Source organism: Labrus mixtus, chromosome 22 (assembly GCF_963584025.1).
Source record: "Labrus mixtus chromosome 22, fLabMix1.1, whole genome shotgun sequence".
NCBI classification, from domain to species: Eukaryota; Metazoa; Chordata; class Actinopteri; order Labriformes; family Labridae; genus Labrus; species Labrus mixtus.
Window position 1 is genome coordinate 17,597,341 of NC_083633.1, and position 19,832 is coordinate 17,617,172.

General features: G+C 45.4%; 1 protein-coding gene across 1 annotated transcript; it reads left to right on the forward strand.

Moving 5' to 3' along the window:
• The first annotated feature begins 1,878 nt into the window (after positions 1-1,878).
• golgb1 (golgin B1) lies at positions 1,879-19,502 on the forward strand. The gene is made up of 20 exons (XM_061029694.1): positions 1,879-1,980; positions 3,903-3,981; positions 4,132-4,323; positions 4,435-4,551; positions 4,691-4,855; positions 4,944-5,066; positions 5,365-5,478; positions 5,665-6,355; positions 6,458-6,534; positions 7,334-7,394; positions 8,859-13,956; positions 14,033-14,444; positions 14,590-14,823; positions 14,905-15,741; positions 15,893-16,086; positions 16,195-16,354; positions 16,633-16,733; positions 16,815-16,889; positions 17,198-17,279; positions 17,390-19,502. Exons 2-20 carry the CDS (start codon positions 3,913-3,915, stop codon positions 17,525-17,527), a joined length of 8,940 nt encoding a protein of 2,979 aa, XP_060885677.1. The 5' UTR covers positions 1,879-1,980; positions 3,903-3,912; the 3' UTR covers positions 17,528-19,502.
• The last annotated feature ends 330 nt before the right edge of the window (positions 19,503-19,832 follow it).

Consider the following 19,832-nt stretch of genomic DNA (forward strand, 5'->3'; position numbering starts at 1 on the left):
CATATTACCACTTCGGCCCGACCGATGTGGGATTTTTGGGGGGCCGATACCTTAGATAGATGGGAGGGAAAAAAATATCTGATACCGATATATCAGCCGATATCTTTCCTAGATCTATTTTCAATCTGTAGAGATAGATGCATATAGATATACACACATTTATTGAGTTGATCCCTCAAATGCAGTTATCAAACAGTTGTGAAAAAGATTTACAATGTATATAACCGCTTGACACTGGACAGCGAGGATACCTGTTGTAATCTATATAGCGCCCTCTGCTGGTGACAGAACTGATAGTTTAATACAATGAAGCTTAAGTAAAATGCTATTTAACTGGTGAATAAATCTAGTAATATTGGCGCATATCTGCGATAAAATGAGCCGATAATGATAGTCAATGGATGTGCTAATATCGGCCGATTATTATCGGCTGGTCGATAAATCGGTCGGGTTCTAATAACCATTTTGTTGTTGAGTGTGGTCAATGATTCAAACTGTAGTTTAACAACTTGGTAACATATCACATAAAATAAAAAAGCAAAGTAACAGATTTAAACATTTTAGTGCTTAAGCTAAATAAAGTGATAACATGCTGCTGGTTCAAAGGTAAGTATTAGTAAAATAGTAAAAAATAAAAACTTAACTTGAAGTAAAAATCAGCTGCTGGTCATTTTAAAGCAACATTTCACTCACATTTCATTTCGTCAGTTTTCACATAGACGCTGCAGTAAATACATAAAGTCGTGCACTTAAGTACATTCAGCAGAGTTAAGAGTTTCTCTCTGGTCACAAAACTTGCAAAAAGTAACACTTTCACAGGATATCCACACAAAGCAGTATCTCCACAGGTGACTGACCTTCTCTCTCATTGAGTGTTCGTTTTGTCAAACATAGAAAACAAAAAGATGCTGCTGCAGCAAAAATCAAAATGGAAGTGTATGTTTCAATCAGGCACAGATGAAATTATTTAAAAAAAAACTTTTGGCTGTTGATGTTTTGGAGATCTCATCATGTAGCTTTCATTAAAAAGCTGATCCTTCCTCTGCTGTAGTGTAATAATGTTATAATGAACGTCAGCCTCCTACATATTTTACACCCTGCTTCTTATTTGCATGAACAGTCCTTCACAAAACGGCTTCCAAATATTTGGAAGAGCTTCTCCTGATAATAACCAAACATGGAATAAACACATTATATAACCACAGGTACAAACATAACACTAATAAGAGTATGGTTTAAGAGCTTAAAAAAGTAAAAAGCCATATTTTGTTCTGACTTCAGTAAGGCCTCATTTCCTTCTTCTTCTTTCAAACTTCACAATTCCAGTTATTCATTCAGCTGCAGTCACTTTCTTTGCCTTGGTTTGGCTTCAACACACACATGGCAAAGTGAGAAAAAACCCATGAATGTCACTGTGTCGTCATCTCAGAGCTTGGGCAGATCTCCCGGGCGCCACCCGTGACACCTTTCCTCTTCCCCCAGTTAAGGTGCCTAAAGATAGAGTCAAACACTGACACCGTGTAGCGTGCAAACAGGCTTGTCCACTTAACTGCCTCCACCATCCAGTGCACGGTGCGCCCAACAAACGCCACAAACACCGTGGTGTAGTGTGCCAGCAGCAGCAGGCTCCTGCCAAGCTGCCTGCCCTGGTTGATGATCAGGTTTACTCTCTGGTCGTGACCGGTCATTTTTTACAATTTATTTAGGATTCTTCCAAGATGTAAAATAAAAAAAAATGATGTTGTGTATTTCTAGGCTCAAGATCTCATTTTTCTTTTTTTTTAAAAATCCATACACTCCCTATGAAGGAGGAGACGCCTTGATATTTGTTGACAGTCCCTTACATACGCCGATCCCGCTCGTCCAATCAGAGCAGAGGAAGTTTTGTTTCCGGGAATGTTTGGTGATGTGGCTATGCTCTGACATCCATCCGAGGAAATATACCAAATAAAAAGCTTTACACTGGAAGCACTCTCACAGGTGAGTCAGCTGTTCTTTATTTTTTTAAACACACCTCTCACCTGGCTGCACAACACCGCTGTCATGCACGAAGAAGAAAATGTCACCGCGGCAGGTTTGCAGGACTCGTCGCTTGTTTCTGAGTGATGAGCGTAAAGCTAGCTGAGTAGCCTTCAGCTAACTTACTGTATCGTGTGAACTATAGAGTAAACAAACGAGTGTTTTTCGCGGAGTATCCCGTTCACGACACCGTTTCTTTTATCTTCAAAGGCGTCTACTGCTTTTTGAAAACACCGCCGTCCAGCCGCTCGGAGAGTTTTCGATCCATTTTCGCGTTAGCTAGCTTTAATCTTTGCTGTTCACAAAAAGAGTGACGCAGCCGCAGTGGCGAGTTCGGTGTGTTCGGGGGAAGTCGGGTCCGTCCGGTTAAGCTCGGCGCATAAAGACTGAGGGGCGTCTGACAATGTGTTGCTTTGGACCAGAGGGGGAAAGTTTATGGGGGGCGAGATCTGACAGAAGTTTAAATAAATAAATAAATGTATAAATAAATACTGGAATAAATAAATAAAAGAATGAATAAATAAATAATTAAATGCGTGAATAAATAAATAAAAACTGGTAAATAATTAAATATCTTAAATTTATTTCTACATGTATTTATTTCTACATTTCTGTGTGGAATGTGTATAAATAAATAAATATGGTACTAAATAAATGTAGAAATAAATTTAAGACATTTAATTATTTATGTCCCATTTATTTACCAGTTTTTATTTATTTATTTATTTAGTCACGCATTTAATTATTTATTTATTTATTTATTCATTATTTTATTTATTTATACTTCTGTCAGATCTCGTCCTCCATAAAAGTTAGACATTTTGAGAAATATGATAATCTCCTAGCACGGTTTGAGCAGTTTAAATCTATAAAAGTCAGCATATTACAAAAGTAAAATAAAGTACTGTACATTTCTAAAATGTATTTTAATTTTCCCAAAACTTTTTATGATGCTTTGTTTTAAAAGCTATATTATTTAAAGTAATTGGTGGGTTGCTTTCTACATGTTCATTGCTGGTTAACTTTTTTAACTGGTTGCTTTTTGGCCTATTTAATGCAATTCATTTATTATACAGGAAAGTTTAAAAGTAACATTAAGTTACAGTTTAACGGGCCTGACTCAGTTTAAAAAAACTGGTTTTCAGCAGGTTCCTGTTCTGCAGAACATGAAACATAAACCACAGTCATGACACATCAAGACAAATACATTTACAGGACATTAGCATGAGATAGGCAGATACAGACAAATAGAAACAAACAATACAGATACTGCGAACAATACATGAACAATTAATGAGTGCAGGTGTAAGTGTGGAGAAGGTGTCGTTTGTATGTATTTTTGAAATATGAGGTAGATGGTAAAGTTCTAATGTGATGGGGAATGTCATTCCAAATTTTGTATAAAAGAAGGACTTCCGACCATAGTTGTTTTTGTATGCAGGGACGGGGATGAGTGCCTGTGAGACTGACCTAGTGAGGCGCACTTGTCTCATATTATGTGTCGGTAGAAGTGCAGCAAGTGTTGGTGAAGTGCTGCTTTTAATCAATAAATTGTCAACAACACCCATGGCAGTTTCCTGACCCTGAAGAAGACACCAACACCCCACTATTGTCTAATCGAGCAAGACAATACTGTTATAAAGCTTCAACCTAAAAGTTTTTGGCTTTTTAACTTAAAAGACAAAACCTTGAAAAGCAATCAACATACTGTAAAAAACCTTTGCAATATATTTTCCAAGGTTTTGAAATATAGGTCTTATATTTTCAACATTGTATTTATTGCAAATGGAAAATAATCTTGTGAAGGTGCGGTATATGTCAGACAAAAGTATGGTAATGTTGGTCTAGCCTCTAAAATGTTGCCCTTCTTATGTTCTTCACAGTGCCGTCCTCATGTTAAGCCGTCTGGCCACCGTCCTCCAGGAGCTCTCTGGAGAGGAGGGCCCAGATGGAGACCCACAGGTGACAACAAACAAAAAAAATGACGCTGTTGACATCATCAGAGTTTTTTCTCAGACTTAAAGCTTCAGCAGAGATACTTAAACAATACATAGATCTGTTTTGCTTTGCCGAGAGCGGACTCAAACTTGTCTTCTCTGTTACCTTGAACAGGGTATGTTGGTGCCGCAGCTCCCTGCCGACGAGGGCCAGACTCCAGCTGAGTCCGAGGTCCCCGAGGAGGCCCTGGAGAGGCTGGGTCACCTGGAACAACTGGTGGTCCAGCTGAAGGAGCTCATCCGAGACAAAGACACCCAGCTCGTCCAGAAGGACACAGAACTGTCAAACAAAAATGCACAGCTCAAGGTAAACGTCCCGTCAGCGTGTACGCGTGCTTTGAAGACTTTACAAGTCAAACACACTGTATTAAATATGCAAATGATTTTAATATGACTTCTGTTTTCTTTGCATCCACAGAACGAGAAAGATGAAGCCGAGGCTCGCTTCACCAAACTCAAACTGCAAGCCAAAGCCAAGATGGCTTCCCTCAACAAACAGATTACAGATCTGAAAGGACAGGGAGGAGAAGCTACGGTTAGTTTGAATAATGCAGAGGAGTCTGTGTTGAGCTTGATGACTTATTTTACTAATCATCCTTTTGTTGACTATACAAAGAATGAACAAAGCTTGTGTGCTGGGGTTTTATTAAGCGACCGGATGTTTGCTTGTTCAGAGTCCAGACAGCTCTTTCACAGGAGCCGGTGCTGCAGTCGAGGAGGAGCTGCAGGAGCTCAAGAAGAAGCTGAACGAGGAGGAATCCAACAGCAGAGGGCTTCAGGAGCGACTCCAGATCACTGAAGAGCTCCTGAAAGAGAAGGAAGCTACACATGCCGAGCAGGTGACATAACCGTGATTTAAATGCCAAAAAAAGCCTTTAATGAATTAAGCTTTTTTTCAGAATAATCACGAGCTTTGTTTGTTTTCAGTTGGGGAAACTGCAGGCTGTGGTCTGTGAGAAGGATGTGCGTTTCCAGGAACAGATCCAGAAACATGAAGAAGAGCTGCTGAGGGTCACAACACAGCAGCATTACGACGGCGAGATCCAGCAGGTAAGGTCCTTTTATTTAAGTTAACTATTATTGAAGAAAAAAGTGGAAAAAGCAAATGCATTTAAAAATCTGGGACCACAGAAGTTTTGACATTTATCAAAAAAGTCTAAAGCTAAAAGAGGAAAATCCCTTAATAAAGAGAACTGGAAAACAGCTAGAATTTCCCCCATCTTCATTTCTATGAGTTCAAATTACAAACAGTTGATCCTGTGGATGAGAGAGCATACAGTGACCACACCTTAAAGATACATTGACTGTTCATACAATCATTTGTCGTCTTTGCCTGTCCTCCTCTCAGGCTCTGTACGCAGCACAGAGGCGCTGTGAGGAACTCGAGGAGGCCTTAAACTCTCGATCCCAGGTGCTGGAAATGCTGCAGCAGGAAGTGAGCAGCGCTGATCAACAGAAACAGGTACAGATCCGGTTCTACTGCATGCCAATGAAAGCATCTTCAATTCAGATATTTACATATCATATCATGAATACTTAGTCTGCTTGATGAAAAGAAAAACTCTTCAAACAGACACACCCCGCACCTCAATGACACGTCATTGTTAGGCACACACCCTCTCATATCCTTCTATCTCTTTCTGCTCAGATCTTGACGGCTCAATTCCGGCAGATGGAGCAGGAGCTTTCCGAGGCTGTCAAGCAGAGAGAGGAGGAGAGGCAGCAGTGGGTCGAGCGGGCGAGCAGGGCTGATGCAGAGCTCGCGTCCCTCAGAAGCAGCCTGGAGGCCTTGGACAGTACCAACATGGAGGTGGCGAGGCAGCAGAGCGAGCTCGCTTCACTGAGAGAGGTGGAGCTCGTCAGTCAGGAGGCTCTGGAGAAGGAGAAGGTGGAAGTTTCCCGGCTGGAGGGCGAGCTGGCTCTGATGAAGGAGGCTGAGCTCGAGAGGCATCGCGCTTCAGAAAGAGACAGGGAGGACATAGTTCGGCTTGAGAGTGAACTTTCATCGATGAAAGAGGCAGGTGACCGCACCAGGGAGGACGCGTCAGAGAAGGAGAAGTCAGAAGTGGATAAACTAGAGCGAGAGTTGGCTTCACTCAAGGAGGAACACGGTGACGCCCTGAAGAAGAGCGAGGTCTTGGCTGAGATCTGGAGACACCTCAGATCTCTGGCTGGGGGGGATGTTCAAGCAGAAGAGGAATCCAACATATCCGCTGACCTCTCCCTGTTCCTGGACACTGTGAAGTCCATCGAGACTCAACTGACGAGGCTGAAAGCAGAACACAGCGAGCGCGAAGAACATTGTGCCGAGCTCACCCACACCATGCAAACCCTTCAGGGTGAGAAAATGTTTCTGTTTCTTTTTTCAATGCTTAAATGTCACTACTGTAGTTTACCAGACACTTGACCTTAAATCTCTGTGTTTTTTTTGTTTTTTTTAGAACAACTCGACAGAAAAACCTCAGCGCAAGAGGAAACCACGGCCAAGATACAAGAGCTGGAGCAGCAGATTGGAACGGTGAGTGCTGACAACCGATAAACAGTCACTGTTAAATCAGGAATATAAGTCGCACCATCTACGTGTAAGATGCAGTCTGTGTTTGGGATAGTTTTTGGAACATCTCCTGCTTAGCATCAGATACTAGCGGCTCGTTTTTTCCTGAGATGTAAACCTCAAAAGAAAATCTTAAGTACGCTCAGTGGTACTTTGACAGTTTATCATCTCTCTGAAGCTTTAACTTCAAAGTTTCCTGGTGCCTTTATGCAGACTTTCTGCGCTTTAATGTGTCTCTGTTCATAGAGGTGTTGAAGAGGAAGATGTGTGACTGGAAGCTTAGCATAAGCTGAGGTGCAAGACGTTCATGTAGCTCTATCTAGAAACAGAGCCTACCATGTCAGGTGCACTTTTCCCCCTTTCACTGCTAATAAAGTTTGCAGAGTCGACTTTTTATTTGGAGAGCAGGGCAGTGTGACTCGTCTTATCCTCTTCACCTGCTCCAGGGACACACTTGTGTTTGTCCTGGTGATGTAAGTCAATCCCAGACGGGACATCAGAGGGGTCAGGGACAGACAATACTTGCACTGTGTGAGGAAGTGTGTCTAATCCGCCCTGCACTGATCCACTGTCATAACCGCCTGTCTTACCTGACCTTCCTCTAATGCTGCAGGTGCACATGCAAATATAAAAATTTAAGAGCAATCAGAAAAGACGTACAGAGCTTTTTTCAAAGAGTGCACTCTCTTTGTTAAATACACGATATATCCTGCAGAAAGTGATTACTCATACTTCCTCTTTAAATTGTTTCCGTCCGTTACAGATGTCCGATAGAGTTGATGACACTGAACCGTCACCACAGGATTCATCTGAAGACAAAAAAGGTAAACAATGAACTTATTGGTCATCGTCATGAATGTCAAAGTTCATATCTTACATGGAAACAAAGTCTGATATCATGAACAAGATCAGTGTGCTCACACTTACACTAATAGGAAAGTTCTGCTCGTCCCAGGTGACTGTTGACCTTCCTGCTCCGCCAAAGCAAATATAACTCATGTAAAGAACCCTTAGTGTAAAAATAGAGCCGTAACTTTACATCATTTACTGAATGTGTGGCAGAAATGGACTTTAGATGAATTCTGTATTAAACTGCAGAGTTGATTTGGAGCCCATCCCAAATGTCATTGGATTAGAGGCGGGGTTACACCCTGGACTGGTCGCCAGTCAATCACAGGGCTGACATATAGAGACAGACAACCAGCCACACTCACCTTCACACCTACGGGACAATTTAGAGTCGACAATTAATCCAACGAGCATGTCTTTGGACTGTGGGAGGAAGCCAGGGTACCCGGAGAGAACATTCAAACTCCACACAGAGAGGCTCCTGTCCCACAGGAATAAGTCAGTCATCCAAACATACATAGTAGTCAGTCACATAATACCATACATTTATACTCCTTTCTTCCTTTTTTTCATTTTTTGGACAATTGGTTGATCAAAAAGAGACATTTACAGACATATATGTCCAGAACTCCGCTGGCAGGGTCCTTACACGCACCAAGCCCTGGCAGCACCCCCACCCTCATTCACCTCCACTGGCTCCCGATCAAGTCCCGCATCCAATACAAACTCCTCCTACTCACCTCCAAATCTCACCATGGTCTAGCACCACCGTACCTCACCGACCTCCTCCATCCCTACACCCCGTCCCGACAGCTGCGGTCCTCAGCCACAGGCCTACTCTCCACCCCCCCACACCAAACTGCAACTCTTTTTGGTGACAGAGCCTTCAGTGCCTCAGCCCCCCCCCACCCTCTGGAACTCTCTCCCCGCCGAAATCCGCACTGCTGCATCCCTGGCCATCCTTAAAAACCTCCTCAAACACCACCTGTTCACCAAAGCATTCAGCCTCATCTAACACTCCCCCCAGCTGATCACCCACTTCCTTTTCTCCTTCATTTTGTTTGTCTCTTGTTGCCTCTCATTACGCCACCCCCCCCCACACACACACACACACTTTGTAAAGCGTCCTTGGGTTTCATGAAAGGCGCTATATAAATCTAAGTTATTATTGTAATCAGAGGACCAAAGATGCATTATTGAAATGAAGCTCTGCAGCAGTAAAAAGTTGTGCACAAGACTGAAGATGTATAAATAACAAAATATTTAATTCTGTTTCTAAGATTTATTTATCTCTGGTAGAGGCACACACGCAAGGGTGGTGTGTGTGGGTTTTCTTTTTAGATATGACACCTGTAGTAACTGCAACTTTAAAGTAATTGTTCAAAACTAAATGTTTTTCCGAATGACTGAAGAACTTTCTCCTTTGTTGTCGTGCACAGAGCGCATTCTGGAGCTGGAGCAGCAGCTGCTAGAAAAAGACACTGAGCTCTTTGCTTTGAAGGAGTCCCTCAGCCTGGCTACAGAGCAAAGCTCCGGTGGGGTCGCATCATGTGAAAGATGCGATCACACTCCAGCTCAAGGTCCCGATGCCACTCCGTCCCCCCATGACGGTTCCGCCGCCCTCCCTGACTTCACTGAGGATCCACAGGAGGAGGACGAGACTACATTAGTTGCAGGGGACACCTCGGTCATCTCCATTTCTGCTGATACTGAGAGCAGCCCGGAGCTCATTGGACACCAGTCCGACTCCCCGGAAGAATCCAAAGGGACTTCGTCTGACGAGATGGTGGCCAGTAGTGATTCAGAGGTCGCCCACAGCAGCTGGACCCTCCTGGAAGCTTTGAATCAAGACGGAGGTCAGGAGTGGCCCTCCGTCCTGCAGGACCTAAGCCAGCTGCAGCTTCAGTCATGGGAGGCGACGAGCATGGAGTCGGAAACCTCCACAGTTCAAGTCGAGTCCTCGTCTGTCATCATCAGAGAGACGATACAAGTGAATTTATCTCAGCAGAGTTCATTCACTGCAGATGGCAGCGGGTCATCCGGTCAGGTCTTTGCTCAGGTCTTAGCCGAGGAACTTCAGAAGAGGTACAGCGATCTTTTGGCCGAGCTTCAGAGGCTCCGAGACGCAGCTGCAGAGTCGCAGGAGAAAATCACCAACCTGGAAGAAGAAACACAGTCCCTTACGGTTGCAAGAGAAGAAGCCGAGTCTCAGACCAAGAGTTACGCAGAAGAACTTAAATCAGCGAGAGAAGAGCTGGACAAACAATCTCAGGAAAGCAGCTCTGGATTAGAGAAATACAGCGTTGAAATGCAGCTTCTCGAAGAACAGATAGAGATTTTAACCGCTGACAAGAAATCAAAGGAGGAGAAGATCCAGGCTCTGCAGACGGATCTGGAAATGGTTCAACAAGCTTTCACCGAGCAGGAGGGGCAGGTCAGGATGCTAAACGCTCAGCTGGAGGACAGAGAGCTCCTCTCTTCAGAGCTCGAAAAGAAGCTGCAGGAAATGGAAAACAGCATGTTGGAGTACTCTCAGACATCAGAGCTAAACAATGACACTTTGTCAAAGAAGGACTCTGAAATCAGCGACCTTCACCTCCAACTCAGCCAGAAAGAGCAAGAGATGACGGAGCTTAACGACAGCATGTCTGCTAAACTTCTCCAAGCAGAAGAAGAGAGGTTCCAAATAGACGGTGAGGTCAACAAACTGAAGGAGCAGATAGTGGAGCTCGAGAACGTTAGAGATGAGAAACAGAAAGAAGGTCATGAAGAGTCGGTGACTGATGAAGATGGTGAACTTGCTAGTCTGCGAAAGGCGAAAGGAGTGCTGGAAACCCAACTGACAACCGCCAAGAAGAAGTTGCAGGCTGCTCTCGTACAACGCAAAGAGCTTTTGAAGAAGGTCGCTGATTTTGAGGCAGAGGCAGAGAAACGGAAAGAGCAAAGTGACACAGCAAAGGAAACTTCTGCGACCCTCCGAGAGACGGAACAATCCAGAGAACGTGAGATCAGTGAAATGGAGGCTAAACTTGTCCAACTGGAGCAAACGCTAAGATCCAAAGAAGAGGCATGTGAAACTCTGGAGCAGAAACTAAGTCAGCACGATCAGGTGCTCACTGAGACGCTCGCTCTGAATAAAAAGCTGAGTGAAGAAGCTGAAAACCCTCAGCAGGCGTCCGACGTTTCTCCTTCTGAAACGACTACATTACAATCCCAGGTCGCCTCTCTGGAAGCGGAGTGTGAAGCCCTTCATAAGAAGGTTCAGGAGGCCCAAGAGTCTCGCAAGGAAACCATCCGCAAAGCAAAAGAGAAAGATCGGCACCACCGCGAACAGCTGAAGCAGCAGAAAGAAGAATACACCGAGCTTGTGGAACGTTTTGAAGCACAGACGGGCGAGCGGGAAGCTCTTCAGACTAAATTGAGAGAATTGGAAGAAAGAGTGAGCATTGAAAGAGAAGATCAGCCACGCAAGGAGACCAAGCAAGTGGCTGAATTTTTGGAAAAGCCAGCAGCAGGTGATTGGGTGCAGGAGGATTGGGTGGATTTTGCAACATCGGAGACTTATTCGTCAGGGCCGCAATCCAGCGAGCATGTTCAGAAACCTGAAGGCAAATCTGAGGTCTTCTCTGAACAAATGGATGAATCTCTGAGAGCCCTCAGAGCCGAGATCCAGACTGTGAAAATGGCTAACACAGAGCTTCAGAAGCAGCTGCAGGAAACCCAGGACAGTTTGTCACTTAAGGAGGCTGAATTCTTGGAAGTGGGCAAAGAGCTGCAAGCATTAAGAGAAAAGGAAAGACAAATTGATGCACTCTCAGAGGAAATTATTGATCTCAGAGAAAAGTATCACCAGGCTGAGACTTGTGCGGAAACCCTAAAAGCAGAGATGGAAGCTGCAGCTTCTGCCGATTCTGCATCCTCCGTCGCAGCTCTTCAGGCTGAAGTTCAGGACTTTAAACAGTTCCTCGACAACAAGAACCATGAAATCCTGGAGCTCAGTCAGCAGCTTAGCGAGCAGAACTCTCTCTTAGGCTCAATGCAGGAGACAGTGTCTCTGAAGGATCTGCTCATATCTTCTTTACAGGAAGAACTGAAGGCGGAGCAAGAAAAAACTCAAAGGTTGGAGGTCGAGGTTCCACAGAAGCAGGAGGAAGGAAAAGACAGCGAGGAAAAGATCCAGCAGCTTCAACGGAAGCTTCAGGCCGCTCTGATCTCTCGCAAAGAAGCCTTAAAAGGAAACAAAACTTTGAAGGAACAACTTGCTTCAACTGAGAAACTCCTGAAGGAGTTGCAGCAGAAAATGGAGTCGGCAGAAAAGGAGCTAGAGAAGCTGAGAGCGGAGAAAGTTAAACTGATCGACGAGGTTGACAGGACTTTACTGGAAAACCAGAGCCTGGGATCGTCCTGTGAGAGCCTCAAACTGGCCATGGAAGGCATACTGAGCGAGAAAGATGCCTATAAGAAAGACGTGGAGTTGGCGAAAGAGGAGGCCGCCAGAGCGTGCAAAGACTGGGAGGAAAAAGTTCAAGGCATGAAGGACGAGTACGAGACACTGCTCAAGTCGTATGAGAATGTGAGCGACGAGGCGGAGCGGGTGAGAAGAGTCCTGGAGGCCGCCAGGCAGGAGAGGCAGGAGCTCGCCGCCAAGGTGAGGACTCACGAGGCCAAAAGGCAGGAAGCGGAAAGACGAGCGGAAGAGGCGCAGAAAGAGGTGGACACAGTGAAGGACAAAATGAGAAAGTTTGCCAAAACAAAGCAGCAGAAAATCCTCGAGCTGGAGGAGGAGAACGAGAGGCTGAGAGAGATGCAGGAAAAGAGCGGATCGAAACGGGAGGGCAGGGCTCTCAAAGCAGAGGTGGAAGACCTTCAAGATGAGCTGGCGGCATTGAAAGCCGAGTTCGACGCTACGGCGGCAGAAAGAGACTCTTTAGGGCGACAGATCGAAGAGTTGAGGGGACAACTTTCACCGACGGGAGAGAAAGAGGACGATGCTGCTCAGGCTGTTGTGGAAGAGGTCGTAACTGCTCAACAATCAAACGTAATCATGACCAAAGCTGAGCCTGTTGAGAGTCAGGACGAAGACAAAGATGAACCACAAACCCCAGAGGAGACACCAGATAACCAAATAGTTGCAGTAGAAGCACAAGACACACATTTGCAACCTACTGAAGAGACAGAAAAAGAAGAAGAAAGGGCTGAGAGTGATCAAGCAGACACGACTGAAGGTGTTCAAGCTTTATTGGAGGATAAAATGAGGGAGATGGAGGCCGCTGTTAATGCCGAGAGGGAACAGTGGCACGAGCAGGAGGCTAAACTCAGAGCTGAAATAGCCTCTCTTGAGCGAGATCTTCACGAGACCAAAGACAAAGAGAGCCTCCAGGCCTCTCTTGAAACATTCCTCCAAGAGAGCAAAGAGAGAGAGAAGAGCCTGATCGTAGAGGGGACCAAGAGGGAAGCCCAGTTCAAGGAGCTCCTGAAAAGCCTTGAAACTGAGAAAGATAACCTGGAGGAGCGTCTCATGAACCAGCTGGCTCAGCTCAACGGGAGCATCGCGGGCTATCAGCAAGAGGCCGCCGACAACAGTGAGAAGCTCGAAGATTTAAAGCGGGAGGTTGAGAGGTTGGAGACGGAGCGAGCCGAACTGGAAGCCGAGGCTCAGAGGGAGAGGGAGCGGGCTGCCAGGCTGGAGGAGGACATGAGGCAAGCCCAGAGAGAACGAGCCGAGGCCGAGGCCGAGTCCGGAAAGCAGAGGGAGCTGGAGCAGCAGCTGAAGTCCGCGCAGAGGGTGAAAGAAGGCAGTCAGAGCAGAGCGAAACAGCTGGAAGAGCTGCTGAGGGAGAAGCAGCTGGAGGTCCGTCAGCTGCAGAAGGACTCCATCCAGTACCAGGAGAGGATCAGCGAACTGGGCAGGGAAACTAAGGCGCTGCAGCTAGGCCATGACGAGCTCAAGAAGAAACTCGAGCAATCCCAACTGCAGACGTCTAAAATTGTAGAAGATCTGGAAAAGACTGAGGCCGACTTGGCTGGCTGCAAATCTGAGCTGGAAGACGCCCAGAAGAAAGCGAGTGAGGCGATAGCGGAAAAGACAGCTGTTGAAAAAAACGCCAAACAGAAAGAGGCCTCGATGAAAGCCGAGGCAGAGCAAACCCTCGACTCTGTGAGGTTCAGGCTGGGAGCTGAGCTGAAGGAGATGGAGCTGAGGCTGGAGGACGCATACACAGATAGGGAAAAGGAAGAGGAGGCGACTTTAGAGGCTAGAGAGATGGCAGAAGGAGCTGGGAGACGGGCTCAGGAGATGCAGGGTCGTCTGGATGAGTCTCTGGCCAGGTTGGCCGCATTCTCACGCTGCATGTCCTCATTGCAAGACGACAGGGACAGAGTTTTGGACGAGGCCAAACAGTGGGAGACTCGCTTTAAGGATTCTCTGCAGGGTAAGGAGGCTGAGGTACGGGAGGCTGAAACACGGGTTAAAGAACTGGCAGAACAGCTTCAAAAAGAAACCGCCTTCAAAGAGGAACTCCAGCTGTCCGTGGATAGGTAAAAAAAAACATTCTCTCCTTGTTTATTATATTTCTTTGGAGTGATTATGTGTGAGCATTGTTTTTCCTTTCAGACTGGAGAAAGCAGACAAGGATTGGCAGCTGAGACTGGAAGCAGAGGAAAGGAAAGTCACAGAGGTCCAAGCTGCCCTAGAAGAGGAGACTGAAAAGTTTCAGAAGACCGCAGCTGAGCTCGAGGCCGCACAGAATGAAGTCCACGCCCTGAAAAACGAGCTGGAGAGTCTAAGTCAGAGGGGCCGAGCTCTGGAGGAGGCTGTGGGTCGGCTGCAGGGCGAAGTCGACAAGGCCAGAATCGAGCTGAGGGAGAGGGAGGCGGAAGAGAGCCGACTGTGTCTGAACGTGGAGCAGCTGGAGACGGACCTGCGATCCTCCAAGGCCTTGACGGAGAACTTGCAGACCGAGCTGCACGAGAAGGAAAAACGAGAAGTGGAAATGCTGGGGGAGAAAGAGCAAGCAGTGACTGAGGTATTCGCTTTGTTTATAACTGCATTCCATTATCGGCATCGTAACCACATTTCTTTCTTAGAAATCAATTTGACATCACGGAGTTTTTCACACATTCCCCCCCCCCCCCCCCCCCCGATTGATTGATGTGCTTTTTATTCGCCAGGCTGCAGAGGAGGCTAGGAAAGAAGCCGACAGCAGAGCACAAGCGGCCGAGGAGGAGCTGGAGCAGAGGAGAGGGGAGCTGCGGGATCTGGAGGAAAAACTGAGAAAGGTGGAGGAAGAGAGCATCAGCAGAAAAGCCAAACTCGATTCTTTCACAAAGGCCATGGGCTCCTTGCAGGACGACAGAGACAGAGTCCTCAATACGTACAAACAGCTGGAGGAGAAACACCTGCAGGTAACGCACAAAAAAACGAGCGCTTATAGTAGATTTCGAGCTGAATTTAGTGGCTAATATCACATTTGTGTTGTGTTGCAGGTGATGATGGAGAAGGACGGTCTGATCCAGGAGGCAGCAGGAGAGAACAACAGCCTGAAGGAGGAGTTGCGCTCTCTGATGGTCCAGAGAGACGACCTGTACGCTGAAAAGGCCCACCTGTCCGCTCAGCTTCACGGCTACCGGGACGAACTCAACCAGGTGTTGAGCATGAAGGAATCCCAACAGAAAAAGCTTCTGGCGGCTCACCGAGAGCGAATCACCGCTCTGGAAAGGGAGAAACAGGATTTAGAAAGTCAGTTAGAGATGGTGAGCAAAGCCAGAGCGGCGGAAGTAGAAGCCGGCGGAGTGGAAAGGGAGACTCCTAGCCAAGCCGTTGAAGTTACGACGGCGTCGCAGGTGATCGATGCCCCGGGTGCAGAGGTTGAGAAGCTGAGGGAGCAGCTACAAGCAGCGAGGGAACAAGTAGACGCTCTGCAGGACACCCTACAGAGGGAGAGACAAGAGCAGGAGAGCAAGGGCAAAGAGCTCGCTGAGCTGCAGTGGGAGGGAGGCGTGATGCGCACGGAGTCGGAGACCGCTCAGGAGAGGGTGGCAGAGCTGGCGCGAGACCTGCTGGTGGTCGAGCAGAAGCTGCTGGGGGAGAAAGAGGCGACGGCACAGCTGAAAGCGGAGAAGCAGTCGTTCTCGAAAGCCATGGCGTCGCTCCAGGACAGCAGGGACGAAGCGGAGAACAAGGCCCGGGAACTGAGCCTGAAGATGGAAGAGATGAGCAGAGCAGGTGGCCAGGCAGCACAGAGCAGCCCTGGAGGCTCCACTGGAGAAGTGTGGGGGCTGAAGAACGCACTACAAGCCCTGCAGAATGACCGGGAGAGACTGGTATGTCATATTTCTGAAAAGGAAATGTTAATATCTTAGACATGGACTTATAGAAAGTACTACTCTACTGGCAACGATGTCAGAAAAACGTAATCAGTTTGACTCTATTTCACATTCTGATCATTTTTTTGCCCCCTCTCTTTGTGCACAGTTGGAGCAACTTCAAACACAGACAACTGAGCTCCAGAAGCAGAAGTCAGAGCTGGCTCGGCTCGGAGCAGGAGAGCTGATCAAAGTCAGCCAGGAGCTCTTTGAGGAGAAAAAGAAGAACGAAGACATGCTGAGTGTTTTAATGCAGCTGGAGAATGTGGTGGAAATGGGCAAGCAGGAAGTAGAAACTCTCAGGTGAGGCGCACGGCCGGTGTTTTGTAATCTGTCAAAATAAAATTAAAATTAAAGAAAGCAGAAAAGGGTTTTTTTGTGATTTTTTTTTTTGTTTCTTCTGTTTCTTAGACTCGAGCGAATGGACTGGATGGCTCAAGCAGAGCAGCTGAAGCAGCAGACCCTCGCCACGCTCTCAGAGAGGGACCAACAGCTGCGGCAACTCACATCACTGCTGGAGGAGGCCCGCACTCATAAACCCAAACTACAGCAAGAACACTATCAGAGAGAGGTAACTTTAAAGGACATAATTAAGCATCAGGGCTCAGATCTCATGCTTGAAGTCATGGGAGGGTTTTTTTCGGCTTCTTTTTTAGTTTTTAACCTCTTAAATTGTAAGCTCGCTTTTATGTCTCTATCTCATTATTAGGTTACAGAAGGCATACCTAAACTATAATATCAACCAGATAAAATAGGATCAACTCTTTTGAGGAAATTCACATTTTACTGAAGCTCAAAAACAGAAAAGGAGACGTCCGTTGCATATGTCAAACCCCTCTCCTCCTACAGGGCACAGAGGAGGTGGACAGCGCCCCTGGAGCCCCACAGGAGCGGAGCAGCGTGCTCGACAGCCATGCCTACATCGCGGAGGTCAAAGAGCTACAGAGAAGGTATAGAACGAGTCAGACTTCACCAGAATTTGTTTTTAAAAGTGGTAATATAATATCGGTTTCTGACCTCCACTTCACCAGGCTGGATGAGGAGACGCAGCAGCGGGTGGCTGCTGAGGAGCAGCTGATGGCCGAACAGGATCGACTCAGACTCAGGTACGAAATGTGATACAAGATGATGAAGATTAATGCCAGGCAGGGGAATGAAAGCTGCTTTAAGCAATGTTTTAATGTCTAAAGGAGATGAAATAACTATCTTGAACTTGAAGGGCATGTAGTCAAAACCAACTGCTATCTTTGTTTTCATGTTTCTAATTGTACAAACTCAGGTATTTTTTATTTGTGAAACTGTGCTTGTGTATACTTCCTGTGAAGTGAATCTGCAGCTGTTATTTTTAGTGTTAACAAATGTGTAGAAGCAACACAGTATGACAGCTAACATCTGTTTGTGTTGTTATTACCAGCCACAGCCAGTCTAAATGGCACTCTGCACATGAAGAGGAGACTGCTGTTTTCATCGAGCCGTCGGAAGGAGCTGTCACTCGAGTGAGGCTCCGCTAATGTCCCCTACAACCTCATTTGTCAACTTAATAACCGCACTTATAAAGACTAATGAGCTGAATGTCTGCCGTAACCTTGCCCTTCTTGTCTCGCAGTCTCGGAGAGGTGGCCCGGGTTTAATGCGGATGCTCCGGGTGGCTTTCTGTTCCCGTCAGCGCACCCCTCTGCTGCTCGGCCTCTATCTGCTCACTGTGCACGTCCTGCTGCTGATGTGTCTGGGCGGGTACCTCTGAAACCAGCTCCCTTCACAGAAATGAAGAATGGACACTGACCTTAGCCAAGCCAACCATATGTTTGACATTGTTACATGTACAAATCATAGAGGATACAAACATTGCACTTTACATGGCTTAATCTTGTAGCCAAAGTATGTAGATTTGTAAGAAATAATCAATTAAATTAATCTGTTTTGCTCTTTTAAGGCTTTGAGGGTATATTATAATATTTTCCAAAAACCCAGATAGACAGAACATGAAGGGACAAGGTTTGTTTTCTCTCTAAGAATTTAAAAGTCGATTCATAATCAAGTATTGAGGAAGATGGTGTTGTTTATGTGCCTTTATGGATTTGGATATAAAAGGGTCACTTTAGGCAAGGGAAAAAGATGGGACATTTTATGGACTGTAGTTTACATGTCATGGAAATCACTCGTCGAGGCTTGACACAGTCAGAGGGGAAGTTCTGTCTCAGTTGAATGGTTACAAAATGGACTGAAAGTAACACTTAAGACCAGTAATCAAGAAGTAGTATTTTACCCCTTTTTAATTTTGCTCATAAACTAAGGGAAAAACTAAAACACAGAGACGTTGTTTCACGGTGTTGTGTATTATTCTGCGACAGACTATTTTGAGTCTCAGCAGTTGCCAGGCAACCCTGCGGAAATCCTTAGAAGGAACCCGTCGAGGCTCGAAGTAGTCGGTCTCTCGCACGCAAAACGGACAATTGTCGTTTTTAAACACTTTTTTTCTGTGAGATTTATTAAAGGAGACTTGACTAGTTGGAACAGGGTCTTTTAGACACATGACAAACCAGAGCCACGGTTGCTCTTTTACCAGTTGTCATAGTGAGCCAAACTAACTGACGAAGCCGGTTTCCACTTTGTGCAAAGCTAGCCGGCTCTTTGTTGTAGCCTTTTATTTAGCGGACAGATGTTGAAGTGCTATCAACTCTGTCATCTAATCCTTGCCAGGAAGCAATGCAAGCAAACGTCCCAACATTTGGACTACTTATTTAAAAGGCTTTGAGGTTCAGGATGTGCTTTTATAGTCCAGTCGCTTCCTCTTCTTCCCATTTAATACACAAAAACGAGCACAGTGCAATTTCTGTTCTTACACATTCCTAGTGTGTGTTTCCTTTTTAAATCACATTTTAGCAAAGAAGCATTAAGTCAGTACGTGTGACTGTACATGCACTATGTGTTTCCCTCTTACATATCCAGTATGAGTCTCTGTTTATGCTTATGTTGCACACATTGAGATTTTTAAAATTTGCCTTTAGTTGTTGGCAAGTGAAATGTTTCACTACAGCGAGGATGCATTCCAGAGGAGAAAGACTGCTGTGTTTACCAGTGATATCCATCCATTATAGACTACTCTGATGTAGCATAACTTATTGTCCAACAGTAGTCACCAACCTACATACCATATATCCTGTAATCTTTCTGTTTGTTGTTAATTTAATATCTCACTGTCGGTGGAATAATTATTGTGTACTCATCTTTCACAATCATGCTATTCTTCACACCTTACACACACACACACTGAAATCTACTTTAACTGTAAATAACTGTTTTAAAGGGCTGTATAGAAAAAGAAAACCTAATAAAAGTGGTGGTGGTTTAGTTCAGGGACTGATGTGTTAATCATGAATTGCGTTTTTGTTCTATTACTCAAATTTAAACGTTTTATTTATTGTTTTTGTGCAGTAATTAACCAAAAAAAGGGTTATTATTCAGGTGTTTTTCCCCCTATTTCAGCAAAGGGTTGACCTGGATATGTACCTGCTTCTGCTTAAAATGTTGCTCTTTCTCAATTCTACATATGGTGAGTATGAATGATGTCATCATTTACTCTGACATGTTACATTTTGATTTCGCACATGGTGAAATGTCAGTCTTAAAAACACTAGAAATATCTCCTTTTAAACACTTTGGTTGACTTTGGTTCTGTCACTTTAACATGTCAAGCTTCAATAAAAGGATTTTTATTTTCAGTCTGAATTAAGTCAATCAAGATTTAAATTAGACATCTATACTTTTGATATACAGAAAGTGGCCTAGAGTAGAGCTGCAAGTAACAGCTGCACTACACTTTGTGTCTAGGAGCCAGATTTCAAGGTTGTTCAAATCAATGTTGACTGCTGATTTTAATCTGTGAGAGTCTGCCCCCTAGTGGTGTAGTGACATCACAACTGGCCTGTCAGCTGTAGCTCTGCTAAAAAAAAAAAAACAACTGAAGGAATAAACTGTACACGTTAAAAGGCTAAAAATGTGCGAAGTTGTAGTTTCTCCTTTATACTCCCTATTTGCTTTTCACCAAG